A 16,078-nucleotide genomic window follows, 5' to 3' on the forward strand; every position below is an offset into this window, starting at 1 on the left:
GCAGGTAGCTTTCTACGCTGGTACAGTTACCCTGTATATTATATAGCATGTAGCTTTCTACACTGGTACAGTTACTCTGTACATCATATAGCAGGTAGCTTTCTACACTTATTCAGTTGCCCTACATCTGACATAGCATGGCAGTTTTCAACACTTTAAGTTACCTTGCATATTGTATAGCATGGCCACTTTCTACATTGATACAGTTACTAGATATTTCAAAAACTAGAAGCTTTCTACACTTAATCAGTTACCCTACATCAGACATAGCAGGGCAGATTTCGACACTTTATGTTACCTTGCACATTGCATATCAGAGTCACTCTACATTGATACAGTTTCTATGTATTAAGATACCAGGAAAGCTCTCAACACTGATTCAGTTACCCTGTATATCACATATCAGGCCAGCTTTCTGAACTGATGGTTACTCTGCATATCTCACAGAAGGGCAGCTTTATAAACTGATACAGATACCCAGCATATGATATAGTAGGACAGCTTTCTACACTGATACAGTAACCCTGCATCTTGCATAGCAGCACAGCTTTCTCATTTTAAAATACAGTTAACCTCATATCACAAAGCAAGACAGCTTTCTACACAGATAGTTACCCTTCATAGCACAAACCAGGTAAGCTTTCTTCACCGATACAGTTAGCCTACATTTAGTATAGCAGAATAGCCTCCTACACTGACGCAATAACCCTTTACATCACAAGGCAGGGTAGCTTTCTACACTGATAAAGTTACCATGTATATCACATAGTAGGGAAGCTTTCTACACTGCTACAGCTACCCTGCATATGACAAAGCAGGGCAGCTTTTAACAGTAATAGTTACCCTACGAAGCACATAGCAGGACAGCTTCCTACACTAATACAGCTACCCTGTATATCACATAGCAGAGCAGCGTTCTACAATGATTAACCCTCCATATCAAGTAACTACACTGATGCAGTTACTCTATATATTTTCATAACTTTTTCACTGTTTCAGTCATCCTGGATATCACATATAACAGGACAGCTTTCTTAACTGACACAGTTACTCTAAATATCACATATAGCAGGACAGCTTTCTTATCTGGCACAGTTACTCTAAATATCACAATACATGACAGGATTTTTTACTGACACAGTTACTTTAAATATCACCTAACAGGACAGCTTTCTTAATTGGCACAAGTACTGAATCTATGAAAAGTTGAAAATTGATTCTACGTTTATAAAATGAAATCAACTCCATCTTCATTCAACAATTCACATTAGGAAAACGATTTGTATTCATCTTTTAATATTTTATAACCCTTTTTTAATTTTTGATTATCATTTTTTTATACGCATTACCATAGCAACAGTTAAACGTGCTTTTATACAATCTAGCCAATCATAACTCCTAAATTTTTTACTATGTCAACAGAAAGAAATTAACGGCTTACTTTAAGGTACTCGCATAAAAAAAAGACTAAAGTAGGAATCCATTTGATCGTCTCAGGATATGTACGTTTAGATCTCAATGGGAAAAAAGTTCCCAGTATAAACATAAAACGAAGTCCTAAAATAGACTCCCCTCATGATTGAAAATTTAACCAGATACTTGACATTTCAGTGTAAGCACTTCCGAAATCTATAAAGCAAAGGGAAGTTGTTGAATGGATGAATATTTGTGACAACGTTAGAACGAAATTCTTTAACTCAATTTTCTGCAACGGTGAGGTATGTATACTTTTAAAATGAATTATATAGCTATTGTGCAACACACTGAATTACAGGAAATGCACGGATTGCTGTAAATCAGTGGTTGTTGTTGGCTGCTTTTCTTTTATTGTTATATTATTATCCGACCGTTGATTTTTTTTAATGTTTGAATTGTTTTACATTTTATCATATCGGGTCCTAGCTTTTATTTGGCTTACTATATGGTATAGGTTTTGCTCATTTTTGAAGAACATACAGTGACCTACTGTAAATGTTGCTTACATCCACGTTATTTCATCTTTGGTTAATAGTTATCTTATTCCACATCTCCTTAGTTTTATATACATGTATATAAATCGTAAAATGCGGACAATTATAGGTGTTACTTTCAAACGAACTATTTAAAGACTGCAGTAATCTTTAACTTCCCTTCTGATTATTTTTAATGTCCTAATAGAGAAATTAATCGGTAACCATAGAAATCTCTACATATAAATAATTTTCCGTATCACTGATTCACCGTACAAAATTGAAGAAAGATATTTCATTTGTACATTGCAATATCCTTAAATTGTATCATAGATACAATGTTTAACTTATGAGATAAAAGTTTTTCCTATCTGGGAGACACCTGTTTAAGATAAAATGTCCCTCTCTATTTCATGTAAAAACTGATTAAGCTTTTTCTCGCTTTGAAGACAAAATTTGGAAAGAATTCACTTGTGTTTGCATTTTATACGGTTTATATAAAACATCCTTTGTCGGTGCAAACATAAATGGGTCAGGTGCTCTAATTTTAATAATTTTGTTTTGTCGTAGACTTTCCTGGACCAAAGCCTTTACACTGAAGAGGATCGAACTTATAGTGACGTACGTACATTTCCTGTAGCAAGTCAACACATTGTTCTAGTTTCAGATATCTCTAAATTCAGGAAGCTTTAGTATTATATATGAGGGTCTGGATGGGGTTTACAGAATAGAGAACATTGCGTAAAAAGTGCAGAATAAAGGAACAAAATATAAAGGAGAGAGAAAATAGGCAAAAATAATAAAGAATAGAAAATAATTGGGTGCTAAAATATAAGGAATAGAGAAAAATGGGCAAAATATATAAAGAATAGAGAAAAATGGCATAAAAATTAAACAACAAAAAAGTAAATGACCCCAAATAGACCCTCTTAGAAAAACACGCCATCAGAAAATACAATGAAATCCAGCTGTATCTAACGCAGAAAATATAACACTTCCCTGTTAAAAAAATCAGTTCCATTTCTATTTCATATGACACTGGTTCATAGCCTGTAAATCAATGAATAAGTACTTACCGTTACACGAAAAAGAAGAATTAAGAAATTATAGTTTGTCAGTATATTTGCTTGTTTATCCTGTTATTTAATTAATTAACAATCAAAATTCAAAAAGCAAAAATATCAATCTCACTAGGCTAATAACTCATCTGGCCTAAATGGCCAGTGTGAGCTTTTGCAATCACTTGGTGTCCGTCGTCCGTTATCTTTTACAAAAATCTTCTCCTCTGAAACTATTGCCCCAAAGAAAACCAAACTTGTCAACAATCATCCTTGAATCTGTAGTTTAAATAAGATGTGTTCGGTGATCCAGCCTGCCAATTTGCATGGCCACCAAGGTTAAATATGCAAGTATTGTTTATTAAAATGTATGACAGGGGCAGAAGTGTTCATAATGATGAGATCTACCTACCGTCCATTAAGATATATATATATATATATATATATATATAATATATATATATATTATCTCGAAAACTATAATACATGTTCAGAATGATGAGATCTACCTACCGTCCATTAAGATATATATATATATATATATATAATATATATATATATTATCTCGAAAACTATAATACATAGAGAGAAATTACCAACATAAAATAATCTGCAAGACAAGATCTACATATGAATCACACAGCTGAAATAGTCAGTCCAGTCCTTATAAGAGTTACTGACTTACTTCCCTTAAATGATGATAATGTTTTACCCAATTTTTTGCATTTTTGGCTAAAGTAATAGTAGAGAGAAATTGTAAACAACAAAAAGGATCCTACTCTTTGTCATAGAGTGACCATTTGTTGCAGAGGCACATAGAACAGGTGGGCGACACAGGCTCTTGGGAGCATCTAGTTTAAAGGAAATGGGGAAAATGTCACTTTTATATAATAACTCAAGTTTTTCACATACTTTTTGTCTCGCGGGCGAAAAAAGTCACAGAATGCGAGACATATGGATATCAATCCTGCGGCAGCGTATTCTTTTTTGTTTAAAGCTTTATATTTCAAAAGTATAGAAGCTTAATTAGTATGCTGGTAGGTTTCCTCAAACATTGACCTCATTTTCATGGTTCAGTGGTCAATGTTAAGTGTTCTTGGTTTGGTCCGTTTCTCAGATACTAAAAGTAATAAGTCAACCATATAAGGTGTATGGAATGATTGTAAGGTGTACATGTCTGCTATATTTATATAGTCAGGGTTCATCTTACCTTAACCTCATTTTCATCGTTCAGTGGTCAATGTTAAGTTTTTTGTGGTTTATTCTGCAACTCCGATAATATAACAATAGGTCAACTTAATTTGGTGTATGAAAGTATTGCAAGGTGTTAATGAATGTGTGCCAAGGTTCACCTGACCCTGACCTCATTTCATGGTTCAGTGGTAAAATATTGAGAGATTGCGGTAAGGTCTGTTTCTCAGATAGATAATATAAGCACAATCAGTTAACAATATTGAGTGTATTGAATGATTGTAAGGTGTGCATGCTTGTCTGACAGGGTTCATCTGGCCTTCACCTCATGTACATAGATCATTGATATGGTACATGTATTTGTTATAAACTTTTATATCTTAACGACTTTCAATTCAAAAATTCAATCATGCTCAGTTTCACAGGAGAGACATTTAAGCGTGTGCGCTCTTGTTACGTTTTGGCTGAAAATTGGAAACTCAAAGGGTAAACACTATGCCAAACTTGCGTATGAGTGAGCGTGTGTGTGTGGTGAGAGACAGGAGGGATACATACACCAGTTCGAGAATCTTGATGTTAATGGTGAAATATTGCTATGAATGTTCATACTATTATACTAGTGTTTTCTGTATGTCAGCATGTGTCATCATTATAGGTACTTGTCAACAGGTGTCATCATTATAGGTACTTGTCAACAGGTGTCATCATTATAGGTACTTGTCAACAGGTGTCATCATTATAGGTACTTGTCAACAGGTGTCATCATTATAGGTACTTGTCAACAGGTGTCATCATTATAGGTACTTGTCAGCAGGTGTCATCATTATAGGTACTTGTCAACATGTGTCATCATTATAGGTACTTGTCAACATGTGTCATCATTATAGGTACTTGTCAACATGTGTCATCATTATAGGTACTTAAGGATAAGATTTGGTAAAACCATTATTTCGCAACTTCCATGCCGAACGTGTGGACAAATTAACATAAGCATAAAGCTTTTTATTGTAGTTTCAGCCACTTGTATTAGACACTTAAGCTACAAGGAAGTAGATAAGCTTTATAGGGATCGCCACTGTATAAAAAGACACGTAACACGATAAAGAAGATATCGTAATCTTAAAACGATAACACGTATTTGAAAAATATCCCAAGTTTCGTGTATTTACATGAAAGGTAAGGACGTTTAATGTAAATCTAAAGAGACCGACATGTAACTTAATTTTTAACATGTAACTTTTTCCGGTTTGTAATTGTCTCTTTTTTGCCGTTTGTAATTGTTTTTTTTTTACCTCTGTTTTTTTTTTGTCTGTTACAGGCCTAAAAGGTTCATTAATTATTTAATGGCTTGTCCTTTGGAACAGCAACGAGGAAGATGTGACACACTTTTAACTAATTCATCAGGACGCAACAAATGTGCAATGCAGTCGGCAAAGGTAAGCATCATGATGTAAAATAGAGGAGGTGTAGTATGATATCTAACAGAGACCAAAGGACGGGGAAGTACACAAATACAGGTCAAATTCACTTTACACCATCATTTTTAACTATTGATTTAAAAGGGTGGTGCCATTTTTTCCTATTTTATTTCATAACAGTCAGTTTGGCATCTTTACTAAACTGAATTCACAGTTCATAAATGCGTTTTGGTCACAGGCACTTGTCTCTGAGTTTCCCTATCTATACCTCTATATAACATGTTATATTAAAGTATATAGGTATTTTTTTCAGCCTGTGGTTTTGGTGTATATATGCCATGCTTTTAAGCATTCTAGTTAATGAACAAGTCTTAAAATTGACGTCTTTTATATTTTTGGAGAAATTTTGAGAAATTATCTAAAATATTGTAGGAAGATTATTCTAAACCGGAACCAAATATCCATCGAATGTAAGGCTGAGTAAATCTTTCAAGTTAATTTGTTTAAGGTTCCGTGTGGCCTTTAATGTTAAATTTTGTAAAAACATGTACATCGAACAATATTTTATGCATGTGCAAATAAAAAAAAATGTCGAAATGGCAGGGGGAACTTTTGGAATCTTTTAATATTTTTATATTTTTTTAATCTTACAGGAAAACATGTATTAACATATTCTGACAGTTAAAAAATGGTATTGCAACATAAGCTTAACAATCAAACAGTAACATTATAATAAACAATGATATCAGCTAAAACTGCTAAAGTTGCCTACTTTTCAGCTTCATTTTGACCATGAATGGCTATATATAGATGGCGCTCCATTAAGAGACTAGTATCATTGAGTATTCATAAAAAAAGAAACAATTTGTACAGAGAGAAGTTGTCATGAAGGTAGAATGTAAGTAAAATTTGAGGTCAATATGATAACATTGCATTTGTAGCCTTTTGCATGGTTTTCGGGCGGATTGGTTCACAATCTCATAGTCTGTGCTCTTTCTCTTTTTAGAAACCAGTCTAACATATGGAAGCAGAAAAGACTAGAAATAACAAGGTATGAGTTGTGGCTTATGTGTGATTACTAATTTTCTAATTTCCTTTGGACAAACAAGCAAGAAGATATCTAAGTATCACTAAAAAGTAAAACTTATCTGAAGACGGTTATTTTTTTTTTAATTGAGGTCGAATAACATATTCTTAATTTCGTTAAAATGACTATATAATGGGTGTTGATTTAGAAGGTTTCACTAGTAAAGGCCCAGTCTTTTGAAAATCAGTTTTTGTAAACTATCAAATATTTGGAGAAAAAAAAATACATTGACTTAATTTTAAAAAGGCTTGCATTTTAATTAATCATATATATACATTCGTAATCTTATACTTATTTTTCTTTTCCATTTTACAAAACGCGAACATTTGAAGAACAGATGAAGAAACAGAAGAGGAACATATACAGAGAAGACACAGATGGAGAGAACTGAAAGACATGACATGACTGACAAATTACAAGGACTCTCACGGGAGAGCCAACATCACGCGAGACATGATAGGTTCATCCCATCCTTCATTCATCATCACCAATCATTTACTAATTATAAGATTTATTTCCAGGTTTCTAAACTTCTAAAAAAGGGCGTTTATAATTTACTTTACTATGATTTCAGAATCAACTACAGATAGTGTTAGATGGAACTTGACGTCTGTTCCGGAGCGCCATGATGTTAGTTGTCTGTCCGATTCCATATCCGTGTTTATTCCATCAGATCTGTTGTCACATTATTATTCGACATGGCGTGATCCTCACTGCCAAGTACAGGACAACGGTACCCATTATGTTTCGACCATTTCACACACATCGTGCGGAACAACCGTGATCTTCACCAAGGATGAAGTCATATTCGAGAATGAACTAATTCTACACAAATCTGGATCATCAAGCAATCAAGCATTAACCAACAGCTCTATCGACTTCGATAGTCCTAATTCTGAGGTAATTCCGGTGCAGTGTATCTATCCTCGAAGACAAAATATAACAACTTTATACAGACCTGCGCAGTCGCGAGTAAGGTTCTACGAAAAGCGATATGGGCACATGGACGTTCAGCTAGAACAGTATAAAACTGGCAAGTTTGTTACCCCTCTTCCAGTCCATTCCTTCCCAAACGAAGTAGAAATAAACAAGGATATGTATTTCATACTCCATGCAATGCATGTTAATTCGACAGATGTGGCAGTAAAGGTGGACTCATGTGTGGCAACACCGTCAATTATGCCGGCGGATGGTCGAATTTATCAGCTTCTTGACCACGGGTAAGCTAATAAGATGAACGATTGTGGCCGTATTTAAAATTCCAATCGGTTGTTTTTTCTACAAAATTTGAGGACATATTCGAAAAAAAACCCGGAAACCACCGTTTCCACTAAGAGGTGTAATTTTTGGGGTTGTTTAAATGTAATATAATCAAAGTTTGTTTGCTGTATTACCCAACACTATCAAAGGGACAATACAATTCACAAGTCGATGAAAAAACAGAATACCATGCCTAAAAAAACGACGAAAAGGCATGCAAAAGGTCTACAAAACATTACACAGACAACTAAAGACTTAGCAACGGGAACCCGAGTCACCAAAAACCGGGTTGGACTGATAAGTGCTCCAGAAGGGGTAAGCCATTCCTGTTCCACTATAGTTGCACCTGTCGTGTGGTTCCTGACATATACATAGTTGACAATTTGTCGCTTTCGGTGATGTCACAATGGAAATTTGGGGGAGGGGGCGTTATTAATAAAATGATAATTTAAAAGAGTCCAGCTTTACTTTTTAAGTACTATATATTTGGTTTTTTACTTTTGAGTTAATAACAACTCAGCAACGTTGGAAGTGGGCTTAAAACTTGAAATTCTCTCGGCGTAACTGATCATGACATGATGTGCACTTCCTGAATTTCTTATTTTAGCTCAAGTCTATACTAACCTAGAGGTGCACCTGAAGAGGTTAGCAACCAGTTTAAAAGAGCAATTGTATCTACCTTGATATAAAAGTTAATATCAAAGGTCATGACTTTGCACGACGGTGTTTTTCGTCAATACATTCAACTAAACCAGAGACATATAATAAGTATTATTATATGTCTCTGACCAAACGTAATCCAATAGTCAACCTACTTTTGATTACGAACATGAAATGTGGAAAATATGCAGCAACCCAACAAATTTGTTATTTCACATTCGCCAGCTTTGCATTATAAAACCATGAAGTCAGGATATTTTATCTCTTTTCTCCTCAATAAACACATTGTTTTTAATTCATTGTGTTAATGTCTTGTCCTCGGGATTCCATTCTGAATGTTGTGCTTTTATAAATACAGCTTGTTCGTATCTCTTTTTGTGCGAAACATGTGCCACTGGACGTTAAGTGACAAGCAATATTTTTCGATGGAAAACAATTAGCCACCAAAATGGAGTAAATACAACCTTTCGAAGTAAAACTTAGTTAGAATGTATATGTGTATTGTCCTTTATTTTATTTCAGTTGTCCAGCATCCCCTGCAGTCAAAGTATATCCATCATCATTTGATGAAGTTAGGTTCAGTGTTCGAGCATTTGAATTCCGAACCAGTCCAGGTGGTATTGTCTACATTCACTGCCAAGTTTCAGTGTGTTCTCCTACAAATCCACAGTGTGTCACTGGATGTGCCCACAGACACCGCCGTGATGTTTCCAAAGAGGACGGCGGTAGCCATCTTGTATCTGGGGGACCATATGTATTAGTGGCGGATAAAGGTACACAAATTATAAGGTGTTATATTGGTTAACTACCAAATATGGCTTGAAGCACACCGAACAACAATAAATAATGTTACTGACTGGGCATGCTTAAATCAATTTAATCTAAATAAAATGAGATTTGGGTTATAGACAGCAACCCGACAACAAAAATATCAAATCTAAGAATCAATACACAGGATTTTTTGAAAGCTTTAATTGATGGCGAAATTAAAAAAAATGCTAATTAATTAAACAAAAATTCATTAAAAAACGAATGTATAACAAACAAAGTAATTGAACTGTTTATGTGTATTTCAGGTGGTCTGCAAGTATCAACAGTTGTAGCAGGTGTTTGTGCAAGTGTAGCTGTGGTTGCCACTGTAATTGCTATAATTGGATGGAAACGCAAGTCTAGTGCCTCAACTTCCGGTTCCACATTTTAGAAAACATTGGAAAACAACCATATCAGAACAAAACACTTTTTTGTGTGTTTTATTTATATAATCAGAGAACTCCATGCATAATTCCTAAGTAATTAGAATATATGTGATTATCGAAACCCAGAACATAACACAAATCTTTTATTTGTGATAAATTATTTGTGATTTTTAGATTAATTTCAGTCTATTTACAATTGATTAGCTTTCAACCAGTAATTACTTACAAATTTCTGTTCATTTTTTTATATTCAAATAGTTTTGATAATGATTTAAAGACTTAATTGTGCTTATGTTCATAATTTTATAAATTAAAGAAAAAATGTTTTCAGAAATATCTGTATATACTTTCATAAAGACAAATACAGTATTTCCTTTAATGTATGTAATAGCCTAAACGACAAGCGGTCATTATATGCATACCATGCAGTCTTTTACGTGCACACGACAAGCATCCCCGGTTCCATGTGAAAGTGCGCATGTCTATTTCTCTTGCTCAATGTTGCCCGTTAGTCACTCACATGTGCCATAGTTGGGTTATGATGACTTGATTGCTAGTTAAATCTTAACAACATATAAATGTTTTTATACTCCCACTCCAAAGGAGATGGTAAACTTGCGTATCTCTGTCTGTCCGTCTGTCGATAATTTCTGGCGCATTGATCAGCAATTACAAATCACAGCATGTTAATATAGTATCAATCTTTAAATAACTATTTATACTGTGTGAAAAAACTCATCAAAGATACCAGGCTTATAATTGTGTCCGGCCGGAAGCGTTTTCTCTACCAAAGACTCATCAGTGACGCTCGAACAAAAAAGTTAAAAGGCAAATTAAAATACGAAGTTCATGAGCATTGAGGACCCAAAATTTCGAAAGGTTTCGCCAAATACAGCTGATCTGTAATGAGTCGCGGGATAACTATTATACATCCCAGCTCTTCTAGATTATATGAAAAAAACATTTACGCGTTATAACATCTAGTTCAGAATGCTATACAATAACTATAATATACTTTATATATTACTATATAGTATATACCCTTTATGAGCCCCCGGATACAATATTTAAAAATGTTAAATTAACAGTAAGTTTGTATCTAGTCGTTCTGGTTTAGGGGTATGAATCGTGGCTTCATATATGCTTGAGGTCCTGCATAGGCACTGGAAATTACTTGGATTTCTTCTACATATATTTTGAAAGTTAGTCTTTATTCCGCTTAAGTTTTATTGTGTGTTCTACATTCCGGCCAAAATGTTACAGAACAAAAGAAAGCATGCAGAACAACGTAGGGTAGGGTGATCCGACTCAGATCACCCCTGTTACAACAAAGGAGTTGGGATGTAAAATCTATTATTGTGATATGTTCAGTTCCTTCGATGCTCTGCTTCCCGTTTGCCGAAAACTATATCTGAAATGTCGTGAAAATAAATGAAATTTTTGCCACATTTTTCTAAGCAACTACACGTCATAGCTTCTTGATATAACACCAGATTCAGCTGTTTACCCATAACGATTGTCGACATTTTTTCATTTCCTTCGATGTCCCAACCTGGTTGCCGAACACTTTAAAATGTCATAAAATTGAGAATGGAAATGGGGAATGTGTCAAAGAGACAACAACCCGACCATATATGAAATTTCTGTCATATTTATATATAGCGAGTGTATAAATAGTCCACAAGAGCTACATAAGCTGCCACTACATCTTGTTTATTTCTGTGTTAAAATATTTGTTACACCTTGAAAGCAGTGTACTTGACATTTGTCTTTAAACCAAAAGAGAATTTGTTGCATTCAAACTAGTGTCACTTTAGGGTTTCGGTTGGAAGATCAAATGGACGGTTTTTCTGACCTACCAGAAACCGACATCAGTTTAGAAGCAACATATACGCCCTTATAAAACAAAAAGAGAATAGAAAATGAAAAAGAAAAAAATAACAAACAAAAATCCCAGCAATTTTCACTTTTCGATTAGAAAGTGCTGCTTAATATATCTATACAACAGCGTTGTATTTGTTTACCTTTGTGAGTTTTCTGATGCAAATTTGTTGAATTTTTCATTATGTATACATTATCAATTACTTAATTGTAATGTTAGAAGTGAGGAAGCAATATGGTAAAGGTATAAGTGTATTAATACAAGTATGGCAATAACCGTTATATATGCATTTTTTTTCTGATGGGAGATCAGTTTGTATCTATATCATCCATAAGGAATAAGGAATCGTCTGGATTTGATCCTACTCGCCATTAGGGGGAAGGGTTGAGAGCCCACATACATGTTCAAGTCCGCCTCATTCTTTATGTGCCTGGGGGGAGGGTTGATAGCCCACATATATGTTCAAGTCCGCCTCATTCTTTATGTACCTGGGGGGGGGGGTGTTGTTGAGAGCCCACATACATGTTTAAGTCCGCCTCATTCTTTATGTGCCTGTGCAAAGTCAGGATCTTGGTTATAACAGTACAGGAACACGTTTAGCTATTAAAGGGGCCAAATTGGTGACCATAGAAATACCTACTACCTGTCTATAAACTTTATTGCCGAAACGTATATTAGGTTGTCAAGGAAAAAATGTATATATAACCTTAATCGTCTCATAACATTTCCAGTTAGTATTTCTATATATAGCATATTTATTTGTTTTAATTTGATTTTCGTCCTGAATATGCATGAAATATTTGCCACTAACGTTAGATATGCAACGATCAATCAATATCTGATAGCAGTCAAGGAACTGGTTTAAAGGACAGAAGTTTAATTGTGGAACACTTACTAGAGACCGGTATTTGCCCGGTTTTTATGTAATAGTAGTTTATGTAGCAAATACATTTATAGTACGGACCTTCGCCGGAATGTTCAGATTATGTTTTATACGGATAATGTGGTATGAAAAATGATTGTCTACTATTTGACTTTTATTAGATCATGTGGATGTGTAAAGGAATATATAATTTCATTCTCAAGAACCCCGTGTAATATTTCTGTCATATACCACTATTTATACCCGAAATTCTTTCTTTCAGTGATTGTCGGCCACAAGTTGAACAAACATAAAATTTTCAAATTTCCGAGTACTTTAAGTTTCATTCTCAAAGAAATGGACCCTGTTTTATTAATTTCTAAATTATTTCAAACTGATGTGATCTGCGAATATCTATACTATCATACATCTATTGAAATAAGAATCTTGTGACTTTGTTTTATCAGATTTCTCCCGTGATATCAAATCAGTTTACAATAGGATGAAAGAACATCTTTTACCAGTGGCGGATCCAGAGGGGGGCGTAGAGGGCGTACGCCCCCCCCTTTGCTTGCACTTTTTTTTTTTTTTTTTCGTAAAATGATTAATCAGACTAGACTTCGTGAACTTTGCCATTTCCCGTGTATTTAATCTTTATGCGACAATTCTTTACTTATAAAGATATTTTTCGCTCGTATTCACTGTAATATATTATTGATTATGTCAAAGTCATGTGATTCTCTACGGTGGAGTTGACCAGTTCGTCGAAAAAAAACGTCACTCAGTCATTTTGAAATTCAAATTACAGTAACACATTGCTTAGGCTGAGGATGACAAGCATGACGCCTTCAAAGCGACAAAGTATTGAACAAGAACGTATTGACTTCTATTTCACAATTCCACCCAACAGAAAGTAATACTCTATTACACTCTCATGAAAAAAAAGTTCCACAGCAATATTATTTACCTACGAAAACATGTTTAACCCCACACGCTCCAGTCCATTATTAACATTGCTGAATAGTGATCCCCAGTCAGTAAGCTCTAGATATAGATTTAAAGTCTAAGGCATTTGATCTGAGGGGGCAGTCTGAGATATTTTAGAGAAAAAATTCTGACCCTGATTTTTGCCTTAAACAAAAATTCTGGCCGTATCTGGATTGAAAGCAATAATCTTGTCCACTTTTTGCTATTAGAAAAAAATATTTTCAACAGAATTATTTAGCATTAAATGAACATGATGAATAAAAAACGGGCATATTTTTTTTGGGGGGGTTGCATGTGAATCCCATATCTGACCGGAATGTCTGTTTCGAACTGATATACTGAATACTTTTTTCAAGGCCCAACTGCAACCTGCCTGCTGGTTGTGGCCTATATGTATCCATGTGTCGACCATCATTCACAACTTCATTGTCATTTCCGACTCATTCGTAGCCTTTGGTTGATTTGGAACCCCTCACTTCCCTTGTTGGGTGAAACATTTCAACCAAACAGTTGGATGAAAATTGCTTGTTTGTCTTTCTTCGTGTCGGTCGTATTGTAAATTTCATTGAATAGCCGTATATCTTGTTAACTACAAGAAATCTGTGAGGTTATGTTTACTAACCATACAACAAACGAGAATTTTCCATGTCCATTATTTACTGACAAATCCCACATCAAATATATTAATTAGTACATAGCTTTGGATCCATCCAATCATTTCATAATAGACAATTGATGGAGAGAATACGGCACCAAAAATTCCAACCCCTACACTTTAACTATAAAATGCATTTTACACTTATTTTATGTTTTTTAGCCAAAAAAAGGTCCAAAAAAATTGCCAAAAAAATTTCGCCTCGCTCCGCTCGGCAACCTTTAATATTACGCCCCCCCTTTCCAAAATCCTGGATCCGCCCCTGTTTACACCCCAGTTCTATTGTTATACTTCATAGTTTCTATTTCTGAAACAAGTGTAAATTGAATAGACCTATTGTTACGAATAACAATGGATTTTGACCACAGGGTGTGACGAGCGGGGTTTCTGGAAACCCCTGCTTCTACATCCCGAAAACACAGTCCATTGTTATTCATAACAATAGAAATTGTTTTTTTTAATAGCATGAACATAAAAGATTACTAATAGTCTTCACTACAAATTGTTTCAAGATATATTTAAAAAAAAATATTTTAGGAAAATCCAACAGCGAAAAAAACATTTAGCATCTATTTTGAATAAAAAAAAATCATGCAAATACTCCTTTGCTTGCGGCTAAAATTGTAATTCAATATGACAATGTCTTGAAGAACATACATGAAGAGAACTTTTATTTAAATTATACATTCTAAACATATAGTTTTCATTTGGACTAAGTCTTAATCATTAAATAAGTATTAATGTTTGGATTGTTGAAGACGAATGATGGCACCCAGGGCCGGATCCAGTCATTTTTAAAAGGGGGTGCCAACCCAAGATTAAAAAAAAAGGAGGGGAGGTCCAGCCGTATGTCCCCATTCTAAAGCATTGATCGTAAAAATGGGGGGTTCCAACCCCCGGAACCCCCTTGAATGGCCCCAAAAAGGGGAGTACATACCTATGCAATCTGTATTTTTGTATGTTAAGCGTGTCCGGTCGTCGGGTTTCTCGTTCAGACACACCTAACCCTCATTATTTTCGAATATGAATGTTTGTTTAATGTTGAGAAGAAAAGGGGGGGGGGGGGGGGTTTAAACCGTAACATGTAAAATACATTTATGATTACCTTCATTAAACTGATACATGTTAGTACTTCGAGTTATAAATATTGCGTAATCTTCATTCTCTTCTGCCAAATTAATTGCCCGACTAAAAATGTCTTCCGTCTTATACCCGTCCATACTGACAACTGCATACAAGGAGCATGATGTGTTTTTTTGTATTCAGAATGCTCGATACGGCCAACCTTGACCTGCTGATCCATATAAGCACATGGATTTAACGGAATAATGCAAAACGACAACCTTGACCTTTGTAAAATCTACTCACATGTCAAAGTTTGAATGAAGATCGTCAAAATAAGGTTACTAGTGGGATTTCATCTTAAAATAAAATCTTATTAATCATGGTTTGATATTGTCAATAAAAATGCTATCCGATTTCATTTAATATTCAAAGTAAACAAATATAGGGTTTAGCATCGGGTGTAAGTTAGTTATACCATAGATAAACACTTCGGGATACGGCGTGTCTGGATAAGAAACACCTCCGGCCTCCGGCCGTCGGGGTTTCTTATCCAGACACACCTATCCCTCAGTGTGTAACTATTACTTAACCAAACGACACTTTTCAAATTTTGTGCTGCGTTCACACTAATTCGAATTCGATTCGCATTAACTAATTCGAATTAGTTTAATTCGCATTCGAATCGTTTTACGTCCAAACGTTAAAGGGAAAATTCGCGATTTTTTACTTATCATCTTATTATGTTCATAATACCATTAAAAACATATTCACCAAGTTTTATCTGGATATGAAAACTAGTAAAGAAGAA

General features: G+C 34.7%; 1 protein-coding gene across 3 annotated transcripts; it reads left to right on the forward strand.

Annotated features, from left to right (window-relative positions):
• Nucleotides 1-1,618: 1,618 nt before the first annotated feature.
• Nucleotides 1,619-10,153, forward strand: LOC127702276 (oncoprotein-induced transcript 3 protein-like). 3 transcript variants are annotated; one of them, XM_052206404.1, is made up of 6 exons: nucleotides 1,619-1,718; nucleotides 2,520-2,570; nucleotides 5,517-5,634; nucleotides 6,623-7,923; nucleotides 9,146-9,396; nucleotides 9,700-10,153. In XM_052206404.1, the coding sequence occupies exons 4-6, from the start codon at nucleotides 7,268-7,270 to the stop codon at nucleotides 9,822-9,824; spliced, it is 1,032 nt and encodes a 343-aa protein (XP_052062364.1). In that variant the 5' UTR covers nucleotides 1,619-1,718; nucleotides 2,520-2,570; nucleotides 5,517-5,634; nucleotides 6,623-7,267; the 3' UTR covers nucleotides 9,825-10,153. The 3 variants fall into 3 exon arrangements, with proteins under 3 accessions (XP_052062364.1, XP_052062367.1, XP_052062365.1); XM_052206407.1 differs by lacking the exon at nucleotides 2,520-2,570 and having other exon boundaries at nucleotides 1,626-1,718; XM_052206405.1 differs by lacking the exons at nucleotides 1,619-1,718; nucleotides 2,520-2,570 and adding an exon at nucleotides 5,280-5,374.
• Nucleotides 10,154-16,078: the final 5,925 nt, after the last annotated feature.

The sequence above is a fragment of the Mytilus californianus genome, unplaced genomic scaffold (genome assembly GCF_021869535.1).
Source record: "Mytilus californianus isolate M0D057914Y unplaced genomic scaffold, xbMytCali1.0.p SCAF_5, whole genome shotgun sequence".
Taxonomy (NCBI): domain Eukaryota; kingdom Metazoa; phylum Mollusca; class Bivalvia; order Mytilida; family Mytilidae; genus Mytilus; species Mytilus californianus.